Source organism: Sturnira hondurensis, unplaced genomic scaffold (assembly GCF_014824575.4).
Source record: "Sturnira hondurensis isolate 20B ecotype Veracruz unplaced genomic scaffold, ASM1482457v3 Scaffold0000362, whole genome shotgun sequence".
NCBI lineage: Eukaryota > Metazoa > Chordata > Mammalia > Chiroptera > Phyllostomidae > Sturnira > Sturnira hondurensis.
Genome location: NW_028072993.1, coordinates 1,074,574 through 1,102,394, shown reverse-complemented (window position 1 = coordinate 1,102,394; position 27,821 = coordinate 1,074,574). Strand labels below are relative to the sequence as shown.

At 41.6% G+C, this 27,821-nt stretch overlaps 1 protein-coding gene across 5 annotated transcripts; it reads left to right on the top strand.

The window, feature by feature from the left end:
* Positions 1-27,821, top strand: SINHCAF (SIN3-HDAC complex associated factor). Of its 5 annotated transcripts, none has more exons than XM_037033558.1 (6): positions 1-189; positions 12,879-13,026; positions 14,443-14,542; positions 16,217-16,343; positions 21,613-21,763; positions 25,790-27,821. In XM_037033558.1, the coding sequence occupies exons 2-6, from the start codon at positions 12,899-12,901 to the stop codon at positions 25,947-25,949; spliced, it is 666 nt and encodes a 221-aa protein (XP_036889453.1). In that variant the 5' UTR covers positions 1-189; positions 12,879-12,898; the 3' UTR covers positions 25,950-27,821. The 5 variants fall into 5 exon arrangements, with proteins under 5 accessions (XP_036889453.1, XP_036889365.1, XP_036889194.1 ...); XM_037033470.1 differs by lacking the exon at positions 1-189 and adding an exon at positions 1,629-1,734; XM_037033299.1 differs by lacking the exon at positions 1-189 and adding an exon at positions 2,052-2,073.

The following is a 27,821-nucleotide window of genomic DNA, read 5'->3' as shown; positions in this document are numbered from 1 at the left end:
CGCGCGTGCGCAGAGGGAAAGCGGAATCTACACCTTCCCGGCCAGCGGTAGCAACTGCAGAACTGCAGGAGACAATCTTTCTAGACAAGGCAGTTGAGAAGGAGCGAGCGATTGGAGGGGGGGTGTTGGCCTGGCGTGCACTCCTCACCTCGGGAACGTTATTGCGCGTGGAACGGCTGTGTTTGGAAGGTGAGTGACTAACCATTACTCTGATGCAAAACTATCTCTCTAAGCTTTGATTTCAGAGTCGCTTTTCCCCCCCACCTCATTTCACCTTACCCACCTCCCCCAGCCTTTCCGTGCACACACACCCACACACACACTGGAAGTTTTGTCTTGGAGATGGCATTGCGGGGAGCGCTGTTTTCGTGATCTTCAGACCCGAGATTCTTTTGTATGCACACGTTTAGTGTATCTTTTTTAATTGGGGAGGGGATTTTAGGCAAAACGAAAGTCTTGGGGTGGGGAGAGTGAGTGGAGCCTGGAAATGAGTGCGGAGTCACTGGAGTTGAGGGATCCACGTTGAAGGTGACAATGACTTTTGTCAGCCGCAGCGTTCTCGGGCGAAAAGGAGCCCAGTGGCTGAAAGGCCCGAGAGGAAAACGACTCGCTGGCAATTGCGGAGGGGCCCCGGGTCGGTGCACCGTGTGGGCGCGCGCCCGGGAGTGGTCGGGAGCCGAGGTCGAACCTCGTGGCTTTAGTTCACCCGCAGCCCCCTGCGCGTGTTTTGAGAAAGGTGCACCAGAAACGCCATTCGCTGCAAAACTAAGTTGCCGTGTAGTTGCGAACTGGCGGGCGCGAGGGGTTTTAAATCGGCCTTTGGGTCGGCGCCGGGGTGGCGGAGTGCACGCGGCGCGGCGTTGTTCGCCGAACTCCGGAGGGATGCGGACGCGACAATGAGAGCAACACGCGGCCGCTCGGAAGCAGCCCCGGCTCCCACACGCCTCTTCCCCTGCGGACCGCGCCCAAGCCGCGCGGGTGTTGGAGGTGTCTGTGCAGCCTCAACTTTAGTTCGCAGTCTGTTCACCTGTAGCGTAGCTGTGGGCGCCACGGCGAGGGCTTTCTCGGGCGGCCCTGCCTGGCATAAGATGGCCAGTCGGAGCTTATGGGCTGGAGGATGGAGGCAGCCGCGTCGCCTGCGCCCGGGGGATGAGAGAACTCCGGAGGGCACTGCTTTTTGTGCCGAGCGTGACAGACCACGTGCTTGGGGCTGCGACCTGGTTTTCGCCGGAGTGTCCAGCCCCAGGTCAGCAGCGAGATGCGGTCGCTGTCGTGTCCGGCCCCCCGGCAGGACAATGTGATTTGCCGATGATGGCGTCCTGCCAGTTTAAAAAGCAGAGTGAAAGTAGCCAACTCTCGGCCGGTGCGGGGCGGGGGATCCGGGCGTTTCTCTTCAAGGACAGGACAAAACTTTCGTGAAATGGGCCTGCAGCCGAGGGGAGGGCGGGAGGACGGGGCTCGGTACTCGGGGGCGCGGGCCCCGGAGCCTCCCCGGGGTGGTCGTCCGGCGTCTGGCCGCTGGGAAGCAGCCGACATCCCGATGCTGCGCGGAGGCAGCGCCGGGCTGGACAGAAAACAAAGAGCTCCATGTGCCCGTGCGGGCCCCGCTGGCACTCGGGGCGGCCGCGGGCGGAGGCCCGCGCGGGCCCGGCCCCCGAAGTTCGGGCGACTTCGGGAGGGGCTTTTGTCCGTCAGCCCCTCGCGGGGAAACTTTGGCGGAGCTACTTGGGAGAGGTGCGGTGCTGGTGCGCGGGGAGGCGGCGGGCTTCCGCGCTGCGGGCGGGCGGGCGGGGCGGCATCTCCGGGGCCCGGCGCCTTCGCCCCGGCGCCCCGGGCGGCGCCGGCGGACGGGCTGGGCGAGCGTGGCCCCGAGCTCCCGGCCCGCTCCCCGCGGCCCGGAGCTGCGTCTGGGAGGTCTGTGCCTTCGCCTTTGAAGTCGAACTGTTGCCATGTTTGAATTACGTCAGGGCAAAGCCATGAGGAGGAACAAGCCCCAGCAGCGCAGCTTGCGGGAGGCGCGGCCTGCGGGAGGCGCCGGGCTGGGCGGGCGCGGGGCCCGTTGTTCCGGCGCAGGTGAGGGAGGAGGGGCGCCGTTCACCTCCCGCTGCCCTCGCCCCGGCCCGCGGTTCTCCGCGGGAACTTTCTTCCCGGCCCGAGTCGTTTTATTTACCGGCAGACTCGCCGGGGAGCATCTCCGTTCGCTGCCTTGGTGCCTCTTTCCTGGTGGTCCCTGGATGCCCAAGGGGGAGGCGCAGTTTGGGGACACGCGGGGCCCGAGGGGGGCACCCGATTGTGGTGGGAGGGCGGGGGAGGCATTTTGCTGCTTTCGGAGAAACCGGAGAGTGCGGCGAGCTCCCCCACACCTCGGTTGAGCCTCGGCCCGCACATTGGGGGACCCAGCCCCGACGACAGGCGAAAAAGCACCGTGGGGAAGTTTAGGGGTTCCCGGTCGTCCTACAAAGGGAAGTGAGGGCTGTGTCCGAACTGTGCGTGCGCCTGTTTTCTTTGTGTGTTTGCGGTGGCAGGGGGAACCGGGAGGGGCGCGGTTTGTTTTGGTTGCGTTGGGGGGTGGGGGCTGGTTTCTTTGGGTGGTAGGCTGTGCAGAGTTTGTTCTGGTAACTGATCCACGTAGGTTTCTTTGTTTTTAATTTTTCCCTCTAAGGTTCCTATTGCTAAGTTAGGAATTACTGTTTAGCCAAACATGGACCCTGTGCAAGGCAGTTTTACCCCAGCGAACCTTCACACCCCACGCCTCAGGTCCTAAGGAAGGTTGAGAAAAGTTTTCTCCCTTTTCTTTTAATAATTAAAGAAAAATGAATTTGACCTTGTCAACAAGCACCTGTTTTGAACTGGAATTCTCCAGACTTGAAAACCCTTTTAATAATTTATGTTGCAAAACCGAACACATTTATTTATTAGTTGCTCAATCTAAATGAAATTATGGGAGTTTGTTTCTGGTGAAGTTGGAGAAATTATAATGGCATTTAAAACATTGATATAATGATTTGGGGAAGGGGGGATATTCCTTGGCCCTAAAGGTATGCTTGGCTCAATGTTTGTCGATTGTTCACTGCGTTATCTTAGGATGACCTTGAAGAAGCGTGCAAACAAGGAGCTGGGCCTTGGAGATTTTCTGTGGGGGCTGGGGAGGAAACTGCTCAGTGGAATGACTGCAGGGTAATGGCTAGCTCTGTTCTCTCCTTGCGAGCTTCTTCCTAGTTACTGTGAATTGGGGTTGACCTTCTGGTTACCCCTCTTAGGTTTTCTTTTCAAGCTGACTTTTTTTGTGGGTATGTGGCCCCAGGCATAGCTCAAAAATTATGCTGGTTTGACACATGGATGCTTCTTTGGTATTTGGGGTTTGCCTGCAGTCTAGACGTGTGATAAGCAGTACATGTCTGTTGCTTCTTTACTGGTTTCTGCATTTAGGTCACGTGTAATGGTAAGAATCTTAAGGTGGTCATTACCGGAAGATATCCTAATGTGCCACGCCCACACACAAAAATGTACAAATTGAAATTCGTTCTCTGATTTTCATTGTTTTGTTGTTAAATTTAATAACACATTTCTCCCAAGTTTTGGTTAACTAAATTACAAATACGTTAAGGCAAACAATATCAGTAACAGTACATTTCTGAAGGGTATGTCAAGGAAATGAAAAACTTTGTATTTAATAACTTTATGGCTTCCTTTGGGCAGTTATTTCTCTCGGTCATGTGTTTAAAATTAATATGAAGTGCTTTGCAAATACACTGTGATATTCTTTGTTTATTTTTTCTTAATTAGTATTTTATAAGCAAGCTCTGGCTAGAATTTCAATATCCTGAGATTTCAAATACACTATGTAGATCATAATAAAAACTAGTAAATAGCAGGTGTTTTGAATATCAGATGATATGCTCAGTGGAGATTTGGTGTATTGAGGTGAACGAGTTGAGTGGGAAAGTCACTCAGACAAGGTCTCTGCTGCCTTCCCTTTTTGCCTTAATTTTGCAGGAGGTTGGAGATGAAAAGTTCAGTTGGTGTAGTATGTTCTAGAGCCTCAAGGCTGCTGTTGCACAGTTGTGGTTTTTTAGGACTTTATTTCTTTTTAGACAAGGGGAGGGAGGGAGGGAAACATCATGTGAGAGACAAACCTCAGTTGATTGCCTCACCTGTGGTCGGACAGGAGCCCAGCAACCCAGCAACCCAGCAACCCAGGCATGTGGCCTGACTGGGAATGGAACCCGTGATCTTGCTTTGCTGGAGGACGCCCAACCACTGAGCCACACGTGTGTTCAGGACTGTTGCACAGAACCCTTCATTCTGCAGATATGGAACCTGGATGGTCATTTTTTCCCCTAGAGTCGAATCAGACCCTGTGAAAACCTGGCTCATGGGGCTTAAATTCAGGCAGGTTTGTGTCAGAAAAGCAATTTGAGAATGATTTTTTAATGTAAAATAAATGTTTTATTGGGGACAGTTTAAGCTTTTTTTGAAATGTAAATGAACTTCTTAAGCTGTTGTGAGGACACTAATTTACTGTGTCACACACCTAGTAGGTTGCTTTAACAATACATTTTTTCCGTTAACAGAAACTAGGAATATAATTGGCTGAGAAGGAAGGCAACACGTTTGTTGAGGAACTAGGTTAGTTGTTCGGAAGACTGGGGTTAAAAATACCTAAATTCCAAAGCCCCGATTGCCCTGAATAAGTCATTTTGTGGTGGTGTTATCTCATCTGCAAAGTAGCAATAATGCCTAGTTCATAGGGTTGTAAATAATTAAGCAAATTATGTGCTTGGTGATCATTGGCTGTTGCTGTTACAACTTTGGGAAGTAGAATTTTATGAAGACAAGACTGAGGGTGCAGACAGTTATCTTGCTGGACTCAGTAAACGAACAGTGGAAAGAATGAGTGTCTTTGGCCCCTCCCCCACCTTTAGTAACTGGTTCTGTGAAGACACTGCAGTCAGCTCTGGGTTCCCTAGCCAGTTCTGATTCCACCATTTTACATCAAAAAGTCTTGTGGGAATCCAGAAAAATGCCATTTTAGATTTTCCTGATTTCTCTTATCCACAAGAGTGTCCTGGATTTCCCACACTTTGTTTTGACTTAGGGATTATAAATTGAGAACATTTGTTGTCTTTTGGTTCTGTTGTTTTTCCTCTGATTCAAACTGCAGCTAAGGTTTTCTTCTGTATTATGGAAATAATCTGGAGTCTAGTCCAAAAGAAGGGAGTTTGTTTTCTGGGGAGGGAGGTGGTTTGTTTTGTTTTGTTTTTTGTTTTTTTTGCACCAGAAACGCAGAAGTCACAGGTACATTTACTGTTACACATTCAAGTACAAAAGTTGCAGTTGAACTAAAACAGTTTATTGCTAACTTGTATTCAGCAGTTAAGTTTGATTTGGCTTAATGTTTTAATTTGGTTGATGCTAATATATGCTGACTTTAAATAGCTCTAATTTTGAGATTCATTTCTCCCACTATCTTCTCAACCTCCCCTTCCTCCCCGTATGCCTGTTTGAAATAAGCAAAAAATATTTTTTACCAGTTGTTGTGAAAGCATTGAATTGTTTAATACTCATCTTCTGTAAGTAAAGTAATTGATTCGGTTTACATTTCCTAGAAATCTGTAAGCCTCAGAAATTTTTTTCTATGAAAAGTCTGTAGACTAAATGTTGAAGAAAAATGACTATTCAAGACGTCAATTTTTAAATACACATCTTTCTTGTGGACACATTTTCTTATTCCATGTTCTTAAATATATTGTTCAGGTCTGTTTTGGCTGTGCCACTCTAGGGGTAATTAGCAAATTTCACCTGTTTCTGTGTACTCTATACAGTCAGCAACTGGCTGTAACATAAGACTTAGTTCCTGCCCTGCTACAGTTTACCACTGAGCAGAGGACATAATATAGTTAACTAACTATGTGAAATCCTGTGTTGGGTGCTGTAGTTAAGGAATGGAAAGGTTTTGTAAAAAAGAAATAATTCTAAAAGAATTCCCCCGGTTAAGGGGGATGGAGGAGAAACCATCTCAGACAGAAGTAACAGCCTGAGATGTGTTACCAGTTATTAAAGTTGGTTTGACACTCTTGGAATATCAGAATTCCAGGTTGGGAGCAGCTGGAAGGCAGGACCAGATCCTGCAAAGCTTTGAATTTCTTGCCAAGGATTTTAGATATTATCTTGAAGCCAGTGTTGGTACCTTGGAGGAGATGATTAATATTTGAACTTGAAGAAAGATACCACCTGTTTGAAGGATGCAGAGAAGTCAGTTATGAGACCCTGATGGGAGTTCAAGCACCATGGGGAGGGACAAACAGGCGGGGAGGGAAGGGACGTGAAAACAGAGAAGTGCAGGAAGACACACAATCTCCAAGGACGTCATAATGGATATGGTGGGGACCCTGCTCGGGATGAGAAGGGAGAGTCCAGCTGACTTCCAGATTTTTTGTGTAACCTGTATGGATGATAACCAACATGGGTGGACACAGGAGGAGCATGTCTGGAAGACAAGGTTATGTAGTGAATTCAGGGCATTTAAAGGACAGGACCCAGTCCTTGTGTTGGTGCTTTACAGGTACTATTCAGAAGAGTATGGGAATGGAAAAATCAGAGAGCTTAGACTAGGTGTGTACTACCATACCCCCTTTCTTTATGTTTTTGTCAATCTTGATAATGGAAGAACTGCTTCACAGGAAGGAGTATGGTCCAGTTTCATAACCTTAAGTCTCCCTGAAAAGGCTAAGTTTTTCTTTTCCTATAGAGCTTACCTTAAAAGAAAACCTTTGGAAATCATGGTTCTGCCTTAAGTTTAATTTGTTGTACATGCCCTGGGATAGCATTTGGATTTCTGTAATGTGCAAGTCTCACATTCAAGAAAATAAGTGGTATACATAGAACTGATATTTCCATACTCTTGCTTCACAGCATCCCTGGAAAGTAGAAGTGAGACTTCACCTTACTCTTACAGAGAGGCAAATACACTTAGAAGTGACTTCCTATTCAGTTACAAAGACAAAAGCAGAAATAGACTCCAACTTAAGTAATTACCATGTTCTTTTCACCAGATTCACAATAGTTACATTTCCTAACTGTTAGGATGAGTTCTGGGCTTTTCTGCAAAGTGTGAATTCCATAGGCAGCCACAGTTATAAATACTCTTACCATAGAATTTCTCAAAGACCAAGTATATGTTTGGAGAAGCTATTGGAAAGAAGTGGGGTCTACCACCTCCATCTTGATTTTTCTCCAGGCAAGCTTAAATTTGTCCCTCAAAAGTGATTTAAAAAATTCAGAACCTTTGATGCTGGGACGTGCACTGGTATCTAGGAGCAAATAAAAGGGAACGAGTGTTGAATTGCTTCATGGCTTTCCTTAAGTGCTGATGAACCAGCCATGTCTCCCTGTTGAGGAATACCGCAGCCATGTGGCCTAGCAGCCAGAGAACACAAAACACTCAGTCCTGTTTGACTCTTTGTGAAGAGTGTTGCTCTAGTTACACTGTTAGCATTTACTGGATCTTGTATGTATATGTGATTAAAGGCAGCACACCATCAACTAAAATGGTGTGGAGGGTAGCATGAGCAATTACAGCAACTGAAGGTTGTGCATGGCTTTAGATCAGACTTTTTTTTTTTTACGTTTCTCTTCCTTTCCCTTCATCCTTGTGATTTAAAGGAGTGAATCAGCTCTAAAGAAATTAATCTCCTTCACTTCAAAGTTATCTTTGGTTGCTTGGTTCCTTTTGTCTTTTTTGTTTTCACTACTGTCTCTTTCCCCCTTTACAAAACTTTTCCTTGTCTCAGAAGTTTCTTTCCCATTCTGCTCTATGTCTATGCTGATCCTACCTGTATTCTGTACTCTCTCCTGTGGGATGTATTTCCCAATGTGTATCTCCATCTGTGTGTCTCTGAGAAACTTGAAGCTTTTTCAGATTCATCTTTAGTTATGTCAAGGTTGTGTCATGGTAACTTAAGGTTTGGGACATGGTGCTCTTGAATTAAAAAAAAAAAAAAAACCAGTATAGAAGGAGTAAAGTGAAAGTAATCTCCCTTCATTTTTGTACCAGTAGTTACTAGTTTTTAAAAATCTGTTTCAAAATGCCAGTTTGTTTTAGATCCCATTCTAAAAACATGCTATGGAACTGTACTGTATAACTACTCTTCAACTTGCTTATTGCACCAGACAAAAATATTTTGGCTAGTTCCCTGCAAATGTTGTAAATATACTGCATTCTTTTAAAGGGCTGAAAATTTACAAGAGATCATCCTAAAGCTTAGAATTATTTATCAGGAGACTTTCCTTGAATACTGTCTCTTCAGTATTAGCTATTGCCGTGCAGATTCCTTTTCTTTCCCATTTATGCTACATTGTACTCAGTAAACTGACATTTTGTGTGTTGGATTAAATGTAAGATACGACACTGAGCCTGATCTTTGGCTTCGTAATCTCATTAGATTAGTTTCGAATAGACTCTTTTGTATCTTTGATACACAGTGGTTATCTCACCTTTTCCTTGTCCCAACACTAAGGTTGCATTCCCCATTGTTTCATGAAGTTGATCATTAGCTTTATATGAAGTTACAGTGTTAAAGTAGAAGCCTTAACAAATCAATCAAAAGGTTTCAAATTAATTGTTACATTTAAAAGATTCACTTTTTGTTGTCTGTATAGTGCTTTGTTCATATAATCAGTTAATTTCTCTTAGGAGTTTTGCTGACTTAGCTATTAACTGTAATCTTTTTAGTTTTGGAAGAGTGAACTAAATTAGACAACAGTAATTTTAGTGTGGCTGATTTGTCTTTAACTATTACAGTATTGTAAACTTTTGTGGCTATTTGACTGACTGTAGCCAAAGAAATGTCAGTGAAACATGAAGTGCTCTGCAAATGACAGCTTCTTAAAAAAGTTTATTGAGTGTATCTACTAAGTGACGGGCACTATTCTAGATGTTGAGGGTACAAAGATGAATAAAGACAGAAGAATTCCCAGCCCAGTCTACTGTTATTTTGTATTTATTTATTTATTTTGGTTGAACTTATTAGAGTGACGCTAGTTGCAACATTTTACAGGTTTCAGGAGGACAGTTCCACAACACGTCATCTGCACGCTGTATTCTGTGTTCACCACCCAAGTCAAGTCTCTCTGCATCACCATTTATTCCTCCTTCGCCTGTCCCTGCTCTCCCCTATTTTTGTTTTTGAGAACAAGCTTATTGAGATATAATTCACATACCACGAAATTTGCTCTAAAATAGTACAATTCAGTGGCTGTTAATGTATTTAGAGTTTTACAACCATCACCACTATCTTAGGTTTAGAAGACAAATGGCGGTTTTTAATCAGCGTTTTAAGTGTTTTGATATTTTTGGCTTTGTCTCAAAGCTTAATTTTCTTCCGCTTTCCCCAAGCTCCCACATAAAGGTGAGGTTGTATGGGGTCCGTTCACATATGTAACTAACTGTTCAGGTAGGAAGCCGAAAGTGTCAGCGTCCTTCTTTTAAAACGTGATGGTGCTGAGTGATGTGCTGTGATGAAGGATGCAAAAGTCACAAATGCTTTAATAGCTGATGGTGTCATTTGAATAAATAAAGTAGATTGTGCTGGAGAAATCATTTAATATTGCACAAACGCAGGACTCGGAAAGGAGTATTTTAAAGAACCACAGGTTTGTTGAAATAACAGAAATACGAAGTTTGTGATTAAGTTGTGCCACGCCCACCTTCTTGCTCTCTCTCTCTCTCTTTAAATATACAAAGTAACTTGGTTTCACAGCCATTTTGTGTCTTTAGTTTCCTTCCAGAGATCAGGTAGGTTTTTTTGTTATTTGTTTTAAAGCAATGGTGCCTCTGTAGATTTTGTGAAAATTCTTTCAGTTCATTTCTGGGCTCCCCAAAGCTCAGAATAGTTAAACAGCAACCTCCGCTTAATGGGGTTGCTGTAAACAAAGCCCAGAGTGAAACCCCTGTGTATTCCTGCAGATTCCCAGGTGTCTCTCAAGTACAGAAATAAGTGCAGAAAAGGTTTACTGGGTTTATTAAATGATCATCCTTTAAGAGGCTCATGTCTGCTTGTGTGTTGCATTAGGACACCTGTGTGACATTACTGTGTTTAGCACTTCCTAGAAGGGGATGAACCCTAGGATTTAGATCCCTCTCAGATGTTTGGGCAGAAGAATTTTGTCAGGACAGACATAAGCTCACAGAGCTTCAAAGAGGACCGTCAGTCAGAAGACATCAAGCCGTTTTTTGTTTCCCTGATGTCTTAAGAAAAATATTCTTCAAACGCAAGAATGAACTGTCTTGCCAGGGGGAACTGTTGGGTAAGTTTTGTGGAGATTCCCCCTGCCCAGAAATTGGATTCACAGTAGCAGCTGATGAAAAGGAAAGTCTCAGTATGTCCTCAGTCCAGAGTGCCTGGGTAGCCCTTGCATTCCTTAACCTAACAGCTTGCAGGCCTGATAACTGGCACAGACTATGGCTTCTTGGTCCAGTCCCACCTCAGTGAAGGAAATTCATATCTTGGAGATGATCTGAATGCCGGGCGGTTTTGACAGCATGTTTACTTGTGGGAGGCTCAGGGATTGTGAGGGTATTGGTAGGAATCTGTCTTTGGTAATAGGATTTGGTCTGTGTGTTAATGGAATGAACTGGCCTTTTTGCTCTACTTCCTTTGTCCTTGCTGAGAAAGGAGGCTGAAGTTTCTGAGGGCTATTGATGAAACTGGCAACTGTAAGAGGAATTGTGGACTTTTAACCTTCTTGATGGTAACAGAGATGTTGAGGGCCTTTGGAGAGAGCCCACAGGTTGGTGGGAGGGACTACTAAGAGGTATGTTATGTTTTTGCTTCAAAACAGGAATATAAAACACAAAGTAAAGCAATAACTTATACCTTCTGAGCACTTCTTTTTTTTTTTTTAAGATTTTATTTATTTATCTTAGAGGGGAAGGGAAGGAGAGAGAGAGAGAGAGAGAGAGAAATATCAATGTATGGTTGCCTCTCATGCGGCCCCTGCTGGGAACCGGGAACTGGCCTGAAACCCAGGCATGTGCCCTGACTGGGAATCGAACCGCGATTGTGTGGTTCGCAGGCCCACGCTCAGTCCACTGAGCTATACCAGCCAGGGCTGAGCACTTCTTTTTTAAAAAGTTTCTGTGATCCTGTCATTTGACATTGTTTCAAAGCAACCAACCCAGAAAGGTTTTCTTCAGGAGGCGTTTTCTTTTCATTTGTCATGAAGGTTTGTTGTTAGTTTGAAGAAAAATATCCGCCTTGTTTCACAGGCCTCACTATATACCTTTTTCTACTACAGATACAGCACCTTCCTTGTTTTTTCTCCCCCAAATATCAAATTCCCAAGTATTTAACCTAAGAAGAACAATTAACTAAGAATGTTTTAAGTTGAAGTAACTATTTAGACTTAATTGGATGCCTCCCTGGCCTTCTGCCCCGTCCCGTGTCTCTCACCAACAAAACCACGCATGAACACGTGATGACCAGTAGTCCGTTTAGAAGGAAAGCTTCAGTGTTTCGCTAATTAATTGCTAATAAAATACCTTCTTAAAGACAAATTGTATATCCTCTGTATTTCAGAATCCCTCAATTTGACACATGTGCGCAAACAAAAAGTCTGGCTGTTTGGTTATTTCTCTGAGTCACTTTCATAAGTATTTGGTCTGGTACGTGAACCAGGATTAATGGGATGGGGTTAGGCAGGAGATTATTCAGAGAGAAATCCTGAAGATTCTGTTTTAGGCCGATATTCCGGGGTATTTCTGAAGGAACTTGAAAAGGAGGGTGGTGATCTGTGGTCCTAAGTCCTAAAACTAGGGGCACAGATCTAATTTGCATTCATCCTTTCCTCTCACTATGTGGTGCTTCCTGTGATGCTTTCGTGATCGATTGTGATTGGTCTCATCCACACCCCCACACCCTCTGGACTTGTCCATGGGGTTTAGTTTCTGTACTCATTGTCTTGCATCACCTCTCATAGTCCAGGCGTTCTGGTAAAGCTGGCCCTTGGTGTGTGTATTTTAAGGTATTCTGGGTGCATATGTACTGCTAGCTACAGTTTTTGCTGCATCTAGCCCCAGAGCCATTTCTTCCTTCGTTGCGTGATGTCGAGATTTTCTGATCGTCGCAGTCGCGGTTTACCTCGCTCTACATTTCTTGCACGTCTGCTTCCCACGACCACTGTTCTCAGGCACAGCACCTCGTCAAAGAGCTCCCCAAACCTCGGTAACAGCCGAGGGGCAGACCAGTAAGTAGTCGGGCAACCTGAGCTTGTGACATTAAAATTCTTCAGTTCTAGCCCTGGATTTTTGTGACTTTTACATCCTCCTTTCAGTAGTTTCAATTCAGGGCCTACTTGCCAGCTTAGAACTTCCCATATATCACAGAAGAAATCCCCTCTCATTTCCCATAGGGCAAAAGTAGTGTGGGTGGGTGCATTACTCGCATGCTTAGTATCAAGTTGTGATCATGGTAAATGGTCAAAACTTCCCCACAGGGGAATCACATGAATGCAAAGGTGCAGAATAAAGGATGGTGCCTTAGCTTAAATTTTAAAGCCTGTTGTTCATTGTGTATGATCCCATCATTTTATAGGATTGTGGAGAGAGTTGGTTGTATTTTCTACTTAAAACTTAATTTTTAAAAATTGCTTCCCATCCCCTATTTTTAGAATGATTGTTTGCCAGGAAGGTAGAAGGAGATAGTGCCGAGAAGGGAGGAAGATCTTGGAGGGTCTGCTCCGAGAGCCACCCTCTCTGGCTTGGCCATGTAATACCAAGTTGATGGGGGTGGGGTATAGCGGAGAGCTCTCTGGCTCTCTTAATGGTTTCTTGTTAATAGCCCTCAACAAAGCCCTGTCAATTCCCTTGGCTTTTACAGACTACTGCCCAGAAGAAAAGATGTTTGGTTTTCACAAGCCAAAGATGTACCGAAGTATAGAAGGCTGCTGTATTTGCAGAGCTAAGTCCTCCAGCTCCCGATTCACTGACAGTAAACGCTACGAAAAGGACTTCCAGAGCTGTTTCGGGTAAGAGCATCTGATGTTCGTGCCATTCTTAGAGTGGAAAAGGTCACACTGTGTGGGAATATTCCCAACTAAGGTGATCGGAGCCGTGTGGTAATATTTAAAATATCACTTAGATTGTCATTCTAATCTAGGCTCTTACTCTTAAAGCCAACCAAAGATACTGACACCCCACCTTTTTTCACATAAGAAACGACCAAATTAATTGTGAAACCCTTTGAAGTTGTAACCAAACAAACCCTTTTACTGTTAACTTCAGTATGTGGAAAGAGATTTTTTAAAAAATTACCCTTATTCTCTCTTATAATAGTTATCCTCTAGTTATCCTTTCTGGGATTTTAACTGAACCTGCTGAGGATAGTAATAAGACAATGTTTTGCCCTGAAACCTTTCAGGGTATGTTAGCATTTATTTTATACTTTTGTTTTTTGTTATCTTTTGACAACATTCCTTTGGTGAATGAAGTAGAATTTACTTTCCAACAAGTCCATGGGTAAAATAAAATACTTGATGTTGAACCATGTTAGAAATTAATTTCACCACTTTGTTTTTCTTATCAAGATATTTGTTGAGCCCTGGCTGGTGTAGCTCAGTGGATTGAGTGCTGACCTGTGAACCAAAGGGTCACCAGTTTGATTCCCAGTCAGAGTACATGCCTGGGTTGTGGGCCAGGTCCCCAGTGGGGTGCATGTAAGAGGCAACCACACATTGATATTTCTCTCTCTTTCTCCTTCACTTTCCCTCTCTAAAAATAAATAAATAAAATCTTTAAAATATATGTTTGTTTTTCATTTATTGTTAATCCTGGACTTTGTATTTATAAATGACGTTTTCCTCTTAATGCCTTTATTTCTAATCGTGTACATGATAAATATTATTAGTATTTTCTGATGTATTTAGTACAGGACAAATGTAAATGTAAGTTTCTCAGATGTAATTTAAAAACAGCTTGGTGACTAGTCTTATAGGTTTTTTTCTCCTTATGCAGATACAATCAGTTTTTTAAAATTATAGTGCCTCTGGTTTTGTTTGTTGTGAAACTAGAATATCACTGCACATTATTTTTAAGGGTGGCACTTTGTTGCTTGTGAAATTCAAGGAAGATTAATTGCACAGTATTGTTTAAAACCATGGTGACCAGGATCTCCTCTAGGTCTAAAGTTTACTATTTGTTAAATGTTAAAAACATTATTTTAAAATGACCAAATTGCAGTCTATAAAATTTTGGTTTCATTGGATCTAGAAGTTAATTATATTTCTGACATATACTACAGAAACAGTGCAACTGCCTCATCCAGAATGATTAGAAATAGTGTCTACAAACTACAAATGGATATAATTTTTTTATAAAAGGAGTGTACTTGCTGGAATTCTTTAATGTAAAGGAGACCAATAAAGGCTTGATTGTTTTCTTATTAGGTTGCATGAGACTCGTTCGGGAGACATCTGTAATGCCTGTGTCCTGCTTGTGAAAAGATGGAAGAAATTGCCGGCGGGATCAAAAAAAAACTGGAATCATGTTAGTGCCTCTGTCCTCTCTCCCGGTTATACCTCTGCTCTATTTACAGTAACAGGAGTTTCCTCCCTAATTTAAGAAGTAATATGTCCCGAGGATGAAAAGAATAGAGGAAAACAGTTGCTGCCCAGATATAATCACTTTACATTTTGTCCTGTTTGGACAAAAAAAAAAACTTTTGGTGTATGGCATCTCCCTGAGGCTGGTTCCAACATCCCCATTTCAGAGATTCACAGTATACTTTTCACACGGCTTTAGGGTTAACCCAGAAATTCCTAAAGTTAATCAGACGAGGATCCTTTTTTCATCTCTCAGGCGATGTTTACCCTACCTCATGTTGGTACTAATGAACAGATAGGTTTCTGAATCAGAGCTGGATTTGAATCCTGCCTTTATCACCTACATTGGGCAAGTTACTTTTCTTTATAGAACGTAAAGATAATTGCTGTCTCAGAGGTGTGAATGAGACAAAGTATAACATAGTAATGATTCAATTAGATGAAAGGTATCATTATTCTCCATGTTTAGTTCTAGTTGGGATCAAACTGGTATATAAATGTGTTCTTACCTTTCACTTTATAATGTCACTAGAATTCTTCATAAAATATTTTTGACTACCAACACCACACTAAGTCTTACTTAATTCTTCTGTTTGCTAACTTTTAGAAGATTTTGACATTTATATAATATATTTGTCTTTAAGCTGGTAGTCATTTATTCTTTACCTTTTTTCTCATACTTTACACTGTCTTTTGGTAACTTACATTATTATGATACCTATGTTTCTGTGGGTCTTTTAACTTATTCAATAAATAATGATTTTTTAATACCTTATCTGGAGAAGATAAAAATTGTGATTTTGAAGGTAATGGCAACCTTTCTATGTAAGGGTAGAAATCTGCAACTAGGGATTGTGAATTAATGCGTGAGAAACGGGACTCTATGGGGCTGAACCAGTGTGCGTGTTGGACTCCGGGGGAGCATGCCATTGCCGTCCTGCAACCGCCCTGGGGGACTAGGAGCGTGGGGTGAACAGAGCTGAAAGCACAGATAGGTCTGTGCACCTTGATCTGCGTCTTGTCCTTCTCCCCACGCACCCCTGCCCGTTTCACTAGCTTAGCGAAATAGAGCAAATAATTTAATTCCTCTTGTTTTCCTTTACCCTAAAATTAGGGTAACAAAAATAGCCCCCTCACTGTTTTGTGAAGATAAAATCAAAAGTATATGAAAGCTTTTTGTAAAGTAACTGCAAAAACATTCTGTAGACGTGTTGTGAGGTTTGATTTTCCGTAACTTACTTGGGTCATTCTTACCATATATACATCTCTTTAAAGTTTTTGTCCAGCAGACTCCTGCTATTACCTACTTCAAACAAAACAAAAACCATCCCTACAGAAAACAAGTAGACCTCCACTATATAAATTATTCTTTGATTTTTTCAATTAGTTTTCATTCAGTATTTTGTGTTAGTTTCAGGTGTGTGGCGTAGTGGCTAGAGATACACCGTATATTAACTCCACATAGTGATCCCAACAAAGTACACGTGGCCTTTCAGATACATTCGCGTAGAAAACTGGTGCTCAAACTGGGCTCCTTCCAATAGGCCTTGGTGTGAACCAAAGAAATACAGAGGTGTCATTTTTTAAACGGTATTAAATATTCAGTGTTTTTTTCCAGGTGGTAGATGCAAGGGCAGGACCCAGTCTGAAGACTACGCTGAAACCAAAGAAAGTGAAAACTCTATCTGGAAACAGGATAAAAAGCAACCAGATCAGCAAACTGCAGAAGGAATTTAAACGTCACAGTAAGTTTGCTACTGAAACCTGAATACTGAAGAAGAGTTAGTTGTTTTGTTTTCATTTTTGCCTCGGGGTGGCATACGCAATGTATGGATCACTTTTTATTTCATTACAGAAGAGTGTTGGGGGCAAAAGAGTGTTGGAAGGGGTCACTGACTTGGCAGAGATGTCATTTCTATGAAATTGTACGACAGTGTCCTTGACTTCAGTATCATGAAAGTCCTTTCACTAGCGAGCTGCTGCTTCCAGTTGTGCTGAGACCGCTTTGATCTCTTTATCGGCATCTTAATTTTCTAGAAGATACATTTTTCCATCTTGTTTACTCGATATTTTATACATAAGGATATTGAGGCCTGGAGATGTGCAGAAAGGTACATAAATAATTCGTGGACAATCTGAGACCAAACCCCAGGGTAGTAACTTTAGAAATCATAACCCACGGGTTGCAGTAAAGCCAGCCTCAGGACTTTGAAGTGTAGGGGGCAGGGTGTGTTGGGGGGGGGGGGTGATGGGATGACAAATTAATACCTGGTTCATAAACCCTTATAGGAAGTTGTTACAGGTAGGGCACCTGTAGTGGTATGTTTGTATTTGAGAATTTAGATTTAAGATTTTGAAAAGGAAATGCAGTACATATAATGTTATTATGTAGCATTTATATCACCCCCCTCCCCACCCCCAGATGGGGAAGTCTGAGGGAGTGCTATTTAATCAAACACATTAGTATTTCTGCAGTGAAAATGTACTCACATAGGTGGAATATATTCATATAGTGTTCATAAAGTGGAATAAATAAACTGTAAATGGGCTAGTCTGGTTTGGCTCCCTAATTGTAGTTTAGATCAAGCCAGATATTGTGGCCACTTGGGCTAGGAATAAACTTCTGTTGTCAGAGCTTTTCCAGAATTGTAGCTATGGGTTAATCTGTAGGACCCTGTTACACAAAATATTAATCAATGCTTGTTTTGGAGCAATGGAAAAAGGCAGTTAAATTTGCTGATCAGGTAGACTGAGGAAGGAAGGATAACTATCATCCTGTGACCACTGTGCTGTATTTACCCAGCACTTTACCTACATAATTATCTCCATGATTTCTGTTTTAGAGATTAGCCTTGCAAGTACTGAGTGGTGCTTTAACCTTCTCCCAGGTCACTTAGTAAGTGGTCGAGGTGAATTTCACTTCCTGTTTGTCTCACTTTCGAGCCTTGTGCTCCTTTTGCGCCATCCTGTTGTCTGCTGCAGTATAACCAGTATCTCAAAACGCATGAGTGTTTCCAGATCTGCTGCTCCCTCTGTGCTCTCCCGTAAGTGGGTGTTACCAGTCCACAGTTACTCTGCTGATGTGCAGGGTGGGGAAGAAGTAGGTGTACAGGTATGAATACGTGAAGTAGTTTCTCCTACTATTATTTATGGATTATTGTATTATTTTCCATATGAACAACTGCAAACTACTTTTGCTCCACCCTGTACTTAATCTTTGACTAAAATATTTTTTTCAGGTTTTATTTATTTATCTTTAGAGGGGAAGGGAAGGAGAGAGGGAGAGAAATAATGTATGGTTGCTTCTCGTGCGTCCCCTGCTGGGAACTGGCCTGCAACCCAGACATGTTGCCCTGACTGGGAATCGAACCACGATCCTTTGGTTCGCAGGCCCGCGCCCAATCCACTGAGCCACACCAGCCAGGGCTGACTAAAATATTTTAATACATTTATAGTAAAGTATTTTGGTAAATCAAATATGTGTGTTTTAATGATACATGTTCCTTTATTTACCATCTGTCTCTAAGGGGGGAAAAGAAACACTACTCTCCATTCTCACTAGATGATTTAATAAACATTTGGGAAATAGTAATTTTCTGATACCACTTAAAGGTTAGAGGAATTGATTATTCATACATATATTCTTATCTCCTCTTAATTACAGGGACAGTCGTAAGTGACTACGTTTTTCCTTACTTAGGGAATATGTCCAGTGTAATTTTAGATTTTTATGATAAAGCTGTGTTGTGGACGAGTTGGAGACTGAAAAGTAGGTCCCTTTGAAAAGGTCAGGTGTGTGTGTTTTGGGGGTTAAGACTTAAACAGGGTTTTCCCAGGTGCATTGTGAATTGCTAGCACCTGTGTGCAGTTTACCAAACAGTTTTGAGATATTTGAATTTTTATCCGTCACCCTCTAAATAGTTTCCTTGCCTCTGGTTATATATTTGCTTCTGTGCGTCCTGCCCGTATCTGACCTGCATTCCTCTTCCTCAGATATTCTTTCCAGAGGATTGGATGGAGAGCTTGAAAATCTGGATTTGAGTTACAGTTCTTGACACAAATATGTGACCCTGGTGTCACCTAACATTGATTTAGCAACAATTTCCTAATCAGAGAAATGGGGTTAATCAAGTAGAAGGTTTTTTTTTAATAAAATGAAACAAATTCCTATGTAAATGTTAGCTTTTTTCCCCTTATTCTTCTTTGTAAAATCTGCAGTGATTTCTGGTTGCTGTAGAATGAAGTTGAAAATTCCTAGCAAGTCTTTCTAGGTCTTACTTTATTTTATTTTTTATTTACTGATCTTTTTGAGAGAGAAAGAGAAACATCAGTTTGCTATTACACTTATTTATGCATTCACTGGTTAATTCTTGTATGTGCCCTGACCCAGGACTGAACCTGGAATTTTGGTGTATCAGGATGACACTGTAACCAACTGAGCCACCCAGCCAGGGTCTGACGGTCCTGTTTTAGAAGAATATTTGGGGGCTGTTAGTTGTCTTTGTGCGCATAGTGTGTTCTACTTGCATAGTTCTGTTCATCGTACCTACCTACTCCATGCCATGCTGTCGTAATTATTCCTCTGTGCCTTTCCAAGTCCTGTGGTTTGAATTTTAAAATTGCAGTTCTTTGAAGAATTTCCAGACCTACATTCTAGAAGGGAGTTTTTCTTACTGTGTTTGTATATGATTAAGTTGTATCCTAGTATCTCAGCAGAGCAAACCTTATGAAATTACCATTTGTATAGGTAGAAATTGGTCAAATAACTGCAATCTCAAGTGGGGCATAGATATGAAGCACTTGCTGGGATAGTGAGTTTGCTTCAGCTGCGGAGAGCTAAGTGAACTCTGAGAGCAGTTCAGCCGACTTCTTAACTTGAAGCCTGATGTTCTTGAGGATTTTGTTTTATTATGACGGTAAGCTATTTGTATGTTAGAAATTAGTGACTGTGTTAGAACCCTAATGGTGCTTTTCTTTGTTTTAGATGCCCAACTTTATGCTATTTTATGCAAACTTTTGTTAACACAGAACACTTGTGAGCCCTGTTCAAGGATGTTTTCTTTAGTCGGTGTCATTCCGTGCAGGGTATGACACAGCGTTCGATGCCTCGTGGATAGTTACTAAATATTTGATTAGTTCTCCGAGTTGCAGGATTGCTCTCCCCAGTTGTGGGAGGGCGATCGTCTTTAGCTGGAGGTGAGGCACGGGGTTGGCGCGGCCCCTGACTGTGGAGCAGCGGCAGCAGAACGCCTTGCAGCACAGTGACTGTCGGCCGAGACCGTTGCTTTCTGCCTTGGGAATTTATATGAAGTCTTCTGAGGGCAAGAACACTAAATCAATTTCACGTATATCTGATTCATTGCCTTCATTCGTTACTAAATTGGGATCTGTTGTAAGGTCATTTTTCTTTGTGGTTCGTTTTCACAAGGGCAGTTACGTGTCTTGGCTTTGATTTCTTTGGGATATCCTGTTTGGGGTGTGCTCAGCTTCTTCAATCTATAGGTTGATGTCTGTTGCCAGATTTGGCGAGTTTTCAGTCATTATATTTCTTTGAGTGGTTTTTTACCTCCGCCCTCTTTGTCCTTTCCTTCCAGGACCATACTGACGTGAATGTAGGCTTTTGGTTTGAGTCCCACAGGTCTCCAGGGCTCTGTTCGTTTGTTTTCTCTGTGTTGTTCAGGTTGGGTGATTTTTGTTTGTTCTTCCAGTTCACTGATTGCTTCCTCTGTCCTCCCCATTCTGCCTTTGAGTGTGTCCACTGAGCTTTTTATTTCATTCATTGTGTATTTTCAGTTCCACTTGGTTTTTCTTTATAGCTTCTTCTTTATTTTTTTTAACTGAGACCTCATCTTTGCTGAGGCCATGTTTTCGTTTATTTCCAGTATGTTCCCAATGGCTTGTTGAAGCATCTTTGTCACAGCTACTTTAAAGATTTCATCAGGTAATTTTGTCATCTCTGTCATTGGGTGTTAATATCGCCTTACTTTTTCATTCGGTTTGAGGTTTTCCAGGTATTGGATATAATAGGATGTTTTGATTGAAACCTGGACACTTTTTGTTTTGAGATTCTTGATCTTACCTAAATTCTTCTGTTTTAACTGTTTTTTTTTTTTTTTTTGGACACACCTCCAGCATAAGATGTTGGGGAGGGACACCACCTTAGTCCTCAATTTCTCCACCACTTTGACACCTGAGGCAGGAGGAGCTCTGTGTTGCTTCTAGGTGGCATTAAGGCTCCCACATGGTGGGGTGACTATTCCTGGGTGGGCCACAGTGGAAGTCCTGACTCTTCCATAGGGTTCCCTGACACCGCCCTGGTGGAGGTGTTGGGTGCTTCATAACACTCTCATCAGGATGGAAACCCAGACCCGACCCCACCCCCCCCACTTGGCCTTTGCTGGGGTGGGTGAGGCTGGGGTCTGTTTTCTCTGTAGTGTGCCTGAGTAAAGTGGTTATTGTCTAATTTCCTGCCTTGCTAGCCTGCCCCTTTCCTGGGCCTTTGACTAGAGAGAGCAGGGTTTTTTTGTTTTGCTTTTTAATATCTGTACCCATAAGTGTTTCTGGGTTGGCTATTCATGAGGTAAAAAGAAAACTCATAAAACTGGGGAACTCACTAGTTTTTGCGAGTTCATGATACTTCATGATACCCATGACCTTCCTTGGGTATCAAGCTTTTCTAACTGTTGCTTACTTCCAGAGTCTTAGGTTTGTTTTATATGTAATAGTCAAGGCTTTTAGTTGTAATTATTAAAACAGAAGGAATAGGGGAAAATATGTCTGTTCTTATCTTGGAAGCTTACCTTTTTTTTTGGCTAATTCTTTTTTTTTTTTAATTTTAATTGTTCAAGTACAGTTTTCTGCCTTTTACTCCCGTCCCAGCCCACCTGCTCAGCCCTCCCCACCTCTCTCCCGTTTCCCCCCCTTGTTTTCCCTAATTCATTCACAGTATTTTATGCTGAGGCTTGGTTGCAATTGCATATAGTGAAAGTATACTTTTCTCTTACCTTTCTGCAGATTCTGATGCTCACAGTACCACCTCAAGTGCCTCTCCCGCTCAGTCTCCTTGCTATAGTAACCAGTCAGACGATGGCTCGGACACAGAGATGGCTTCGGGCTCTAACAGAACGCCTGTGTTCTCCTTTTTAGATCTCACGTACTGGAAAAGGTAAAAGCAATAGAAAAAACTTTCTAACCAACCAAACTTCTTAATTACAGGCAACAGTTTCCCGCTTCTTCAGCAAGTAAAGGTCATTTGGCAAGATGGCTATTAGCACACACATGGTTGGGGGTGGACTAAGCAGGCATTGAGCTAAGGGTTGGGATTTTGTGTGTTTCCTATTGAAACTAATTTAAAATAAAAGTCTTGTTGGGGAAACGAACTTTTTTTGAGCTTATTAATTGCTTTATTAAGTGTTTTTAAAGCTTCCTCCTTTTCAGGTCAAGACACTGTGGTCACACTGCTCTTAAGAGACAGGTGTTCTGGGGTTGGAAACTAGCTCTTTAAACCTCAAAGTTCCTGCTTTTCTTTTTATTTATTTATTTTTTATTATTTATTTTTATTATTGTTGAAGTACAGTTTTCTGTCTTTTACTCCCATCCCAGCCTACCCCACCCTCAGGGTTCCCCACCTCCCTCCCATACAAATTTTTCTGTAATTGAATAGACTTAGGTTGCATTCTGACCAACTCAGTCTCTGAAAAAAGTAAAATGGCTAGAAATACATATTTTCAATTCATTAAAAATGACATTGCTGAGCGGGCAAGTTAACGAGGAATAAACAGAGGTCAATACTAAGTAATACTATGTGGGACTCTGTAAGCCAAAAAGAGAGTAGATTAGAAAAGAGAAAAATAGTCAAAGAAAAAGTGGTTGAGGATTTTTTAGTTCACAAATTCAGGAAGACTAACAAAAGTAAATAACCAATTGTCTTAAGAGAAAAGAAAATTTACCTATAGACATATAGTGAAACTATAGAACATGGGAGACAAATAGACTTTTAAACTGTGAGCAGATAAAGACATTATTTTCAAAGGAACAACAAACACAAAGTTGAGTTCTCTGCATGAGTAAAGGAAGCCAGGAAATAATAGATTATTTTCTTCAATGGGCCAAGAGATAATAACTCTCGCACTAGCATTCTATATATATATATATCAAAAGTGCCTTTTCTTTTTATTGTTCAGTTACAGTTGACCCAATTCTTCCTCCTGTTGCTCTTTCCTTCCTATCTACTCCCCAAAAATTTATTTTGTGAATGAGGACCTAAGATGTTTATTTTTATTTTTAGTTGATTTTAGAAAAAGAAGTGGGTGGAGAGAGGGATAGAGAAACATCAGTTTGTTGTTCTACTTATTTTATACATTCATTGATTGATTCTTGTACGTTTGTGTCCTGACCAGGGATCGAACTCAAAACCTTGCCATACTGGGACAATGCTCCAACCAGCTGAGCCACCCAGCCAGGGCCTTGACCTAAGACTTTTTGACTACAAAAAAAAATGTGAAGAGTGGCTGCCAAGTTGACCCTCAATAATGAACATTCTGCCGCAGAGCAAGCAGAAAAAAGAGGTCCCAGATTGAGATTCTGGGAAGTAAAAATAAAGTAGCAAATATTTAGGTAAATTTACACAAACACCAATTGCTTAAAATGACAGTAGCCGTGGGATTTTTTTTAAAAGGAATTACATGACAGCAGTAGCAATAGCTGAGGTGACAGAAGTGATGGAAATGAAGGTGCATAAATGTCTCTCGTATTGTTCAGAATAAACACATTGCATAGCTTTAGAACTTGTTTAACTGTGTAACCGCTAAAAAAGAATTGATGAAAATAAGTACAAAACCTCCAGAGCAGAAGGGAAGGGCAGATAATTTAATAATTGCAAAATAGAACAATAGAAAACCTACATGTAGTTGAAATTTTAAAAGACTATGGTTCCAAGAAGAAAATATAAATTAGAAAATCTTCATAACTGAAGAAATAACTGAAAAATACAAATCAAAACAAGTGTTATGACATTGCTGAGGTGGAAAGAGAAAAAGTGATCACTAATGCTTGTAAATGAAAGACTAAAAGTAAGTGAAGTGATGATATATCCAATTTAAAGGTGAATGAAGCTCAATATAAGGAAACATAAAAGCAAGGAAATCCTAAAGATAACAAGTAGAAATAAATAGAGTAGAAAACCAATATGCAGTGGATAGGATCAGTAAAGCTAAGTATTTGATTCTAAAAAAAAACCCGACTAGAAAAGTTACTAGAGGTAAAGCAGACCAAGAATCAGAGACGGTACACACAAACAGTGTAGGTAGGAAAAGGGAGAGTTAGCTACATAGCTAAAACCAAATTTTGAAAGATGATAGGATATTATAAACAACTTCATGCCAGTCAATTGGGACATTTATGTGAAGTGCATACATTAATAGAAAAAGACAGTTTACTGAAACTGTCTCAAGAACAAATAGAAAACCTGACTAGTCTCATAAGAAAGAAGTTGATTCACTGGTTAAAAGTTTTCCCCCCAAAACTTCCAGGCTCAGCCCTGGCTGGCATAGCTCAGTAGATTGAGTGCGGGCCTGCGAACCAGGCGATCGCGGTTCAATTCCCAGTCAGGGCACATGCCTGGGTTGCAGGCCGGTTCCTTGCAGGCTAACTACCAGCAGGGGACGCACAAAAGGCAACCATACATTGATGTTTCTCTTCCTCTCTCCTTTCCCCTCTAAAGATAGATAGATAGATAGATATTTAGATAAATAAATAAATAAAATCTTAAAAAAAAAAGAAAGAAAGAAAATTCCAGGCTCAGATAGACAAGTTCTACCAAACACTTCAGGAGCAAATGATTCTACTCTTACACCAGCTTTTCCAGACTACAGATTGAAGATAGCATAGACCCCTAGTACCCTGTGACGCTGACATAACTATGATGTCAAAACAATTATTCTAGGGATAGAGATTGGTTTAAACATTAGAAAATCAACTGACATAATTTGCTGTACCAACAGTTTCTAAAGGAGGAGAAAACATGCCTGTCATCTTCGTGGTATGTTGAAGGTGTAGTGTTTGATAAATTTGGACATTCCTTCAAGGTTTAAAATAAAACCTATAGCATAATAGGAATAGAAGGGTGTTCACATTGAGAAATAATTGGCATTTTCGGGTTTCGCTGAACATGTTCCTATTCCTATATCTCAACAACATAAACTAGAAAAAAACCTTTAGATACATGCACTGACATGCACAGCATGTTTGTAAGACCCCAAAATTGTCTCATCAACAGAGAACGGACAAATTGTGGCATACCCCCATGGTGGAATACTGTACTTAAGTTACAATGAAATAATGCTTTATCCAACAACATGTATGAATCTCAGTTAATGCTGAGCAAAAAATGGCAGCATACGGTGTGGTTTCATATTTCTATATTCCGTAAATACTGTGCAAAAAATCTGATCTTGATAGGGTGAGGAAAAAGTAGGTTTCCAGTTGTGAGTTTGCAAAGCAGTTTACTCTTGTGTTATTAATTATGAATTATTGTATTATTTTCCTTTTGCCCCACCCTGTATATCTGATTTTATAACTAAGCCATGTGTTCAGAGACGCACACATGGTAAAACCAAGAAGTATAAAAAGAAGAAAAGAGTGCTAGAACTAAAGCTGAGGAGGAAAGAATGAGGTGGGGTGGGGTGGGACTGGAGACAGGCATGCAGGGGGGCTTGACAGGAAGTGACCATTTTCCTTAGAGTATGTGGCTTATGGGTGTTTTGTCTTGTCATTTTCACGTGCTTTTATGTTACATATTTTATGTCTACTAAGTGATTATAATAAAACTACCAGCTGTATCAGCCTGTTTATGGTGGCTGTTTTTCTTCAAGAGCTAGTGATTTTTGGAGGAAACAGTTTACAACTTTGGCAGCAGCTTCTGAAACTGACTGCTGTCTCTCAGAATGCCTTCTTTCCCCTTAACGTTTGATAAGATTTCAGTCTGGGATTTAAGAGAACCTGGCTCATTCCCTTAACCTGGCCGGCTGTTGTTTGTTCTAAGAACCTTTTTCATTTGGAATGGGATGAGACTGGGAGTAGACCTCTTGATCTAGGTGTACTAGCTGTTACATTGGCTAGATTTCTTTTCCCTTCCTTATTCCTGTTTTTCTGCCGTATTAATACATTTTGTTCTCTCCGTTTTTTCTTTTAGACAGAAAATATGTTGTGGGATTATCTACAAAGGCCGTTTTGGGGAGGTCCTCATCGACACGCACCTGTTCAAGCCTTGCTGCAGCAATAAGAAAGCAGCCGCCGAGAAGCCCGAGGAGCAGGGGCCAGAGCCCCTGCCCATCTCCACTCAGGAGTGGTGACTGGGGGTTACGTAGAAGGGGAACAGAAAATGATGTACCTTTTAAGGGGGGGGAGAAACCCCCCACAGCAACAAAATGACCCTCCTGTTTTTAACCAGGATACCTGCTATTCTGCCAAAAGACAGTTTCTAGAATAGTTCCGAATGGGTTATTTTTCCTTCATCTTTACCACTTCCACAAACTATGAAGCCAGTGTCTAGCTATAAGAGGAAAAAAAACCGACATGTACATAATATTTAAGATGCTGAGTATTTCATAGGAAAGCTGAATGCTGCTGTAAAGTGCTCTTTAAGTCTTTTTCTTTTCAATCCCCTTCTAATGAATGAAACTAGGGGAATTTCAGGGGACTGAGGTGGGATTTTGGTGTATGATAAACGTCTGTAGTTTTAGTCTTTCTATATTGAGAATCAGTGGTTGGGGCATTTTTAAAGATGGCTGACTACACTTAGTTTCCTTCATGATAATAAATTTGTCATAACTCTGTAACCTGGACTTGCCCCTAGAGGTAGTTGTTAATAATTTTGAAATATTACGGTCTGGCCAAGGTTCTGATGATTCAAACCTATACTACTGAATATTGAGCAGGACAGACTAGCTCTCTGCACATACCTTGAAGGAGTAATTTTCTGAGTATACAAAGAGGTAACTGGACTGTATATGTTGTATCCTGTGTCACCTCCCTCGTATCAATATTTGTTGAAGATTTTAACTTATAGGAAACCTTTACAGCAGAATCAGAGCTTGTGGGGAGATGGCAAGCCTTCAGGGTGAGCAGTCTCAGATGAGTAGTAGTACCAAAGCTCCACCACACGACAGAGAACACATGGTCTTAAAAATGTCAAATTATCAGAAAAATGAGATGTGCACGCCTTTAGGATGGCATCCAAATAGCAAAAGTTAATGCTTCTTAGGCCACATTTCCTAGTGGGCTCGCCGAGTGTGTAAATAACTGACTTTAGTTTGTGCTACATGACTGGTGACGTCACTGCAAATCTACCCGATTCAGTTTTAGCTCTGGATTACTTCAGTTGACCTTTGTGAAGGTTTTTTCTGTGTAGAGTGTTCGACTTGTTCTAATCTATTAGGGCTTGGGTTCTTTTTTTTTTTTTTTCCACTGTGTTAAAGTAGAATTCTAATACAAGAAAGAGGTGTGTTAATGCTAAGTGGGTTGGTTTTGGTTTGGCTTCTTTTAGTCAAGCTTTCTCAGCACCGGAGATGTTAAGCGCACATTCTGAACATGAGGTCCTTCAGTTCTAAAATCTTTGCTAAAAGCCTGCTACTGGAACCCAAACCAAAGTACTCTCATTGCCTCTTTTCTCAAAGTTCCTGGAATATATTAGCAGTTCACACTTTTTCTGACAAGGGGGGATCAGTTACCTGCCTTCGAATGAAATGACTCAGTGCTTACTTTTAAAGCTGGATTTAAAAAATCGGGTAGTATAAATAATAATAAAGGAGTGAGCCACTTTTTATGGGCACCCTGTAGTTTTATAGTTTTTAATCTAAACCTAAAATTTTATATTCCTTTTGGAAGAAACTGCAAGCTACCGTATGCACAGACGGCACAGTGAGTCGGGGCAGCTCTCCCGCAGCCTGTAAGGGGCATTGCAAGAGTCTCAGCCATTATCATCTTCTTCCTGAGTTATTTTGAAATGGTTCTCTCTCTTTTTTTGTACATTTTGGCTACAGTATTGGTGGTAGAATATACTATAATATGGGTCATCTCTACTTCTGTATTTATTTATTTATTACTAGACCTCAACCACAGTCTTCTTTCCCCTCCACCTCTTTGCCTGTAGGATGTACTGTATGTAGTCATGCACTTTGTATTAATATATTAGAAATCTACAAGTCTGTTTTGTACTTTTTATA

What these genes read in the sequence shown, in the direction of transcription:
- SINHCAF (XM_037033558.1), top strand. Translation starts at nt 12,899, where the DNA reads ATGTTTGGTTTTCACAAGCCAAAGATGTACCGAAGTATAGAAGGCTGC. An exon ending in GACTTCCAGAGCTGTTTCGG is followed by an intron (nt 13,027 to 14,442) that starts GTAAGAGCATCT and finishes TTTTCTTATTAG; the next exon opens with GTTGCATGAGACTCGTTCGG. An exon ending in CAAAAAAAAACTGGAATCAT is followed by an intron (nt 14,543 to 16,216) that starts GTTAGTGCCTCT and finishes GTTTTTTTCCAG; the next exon opens with GTGGTAGATGCAAGGGCAGG.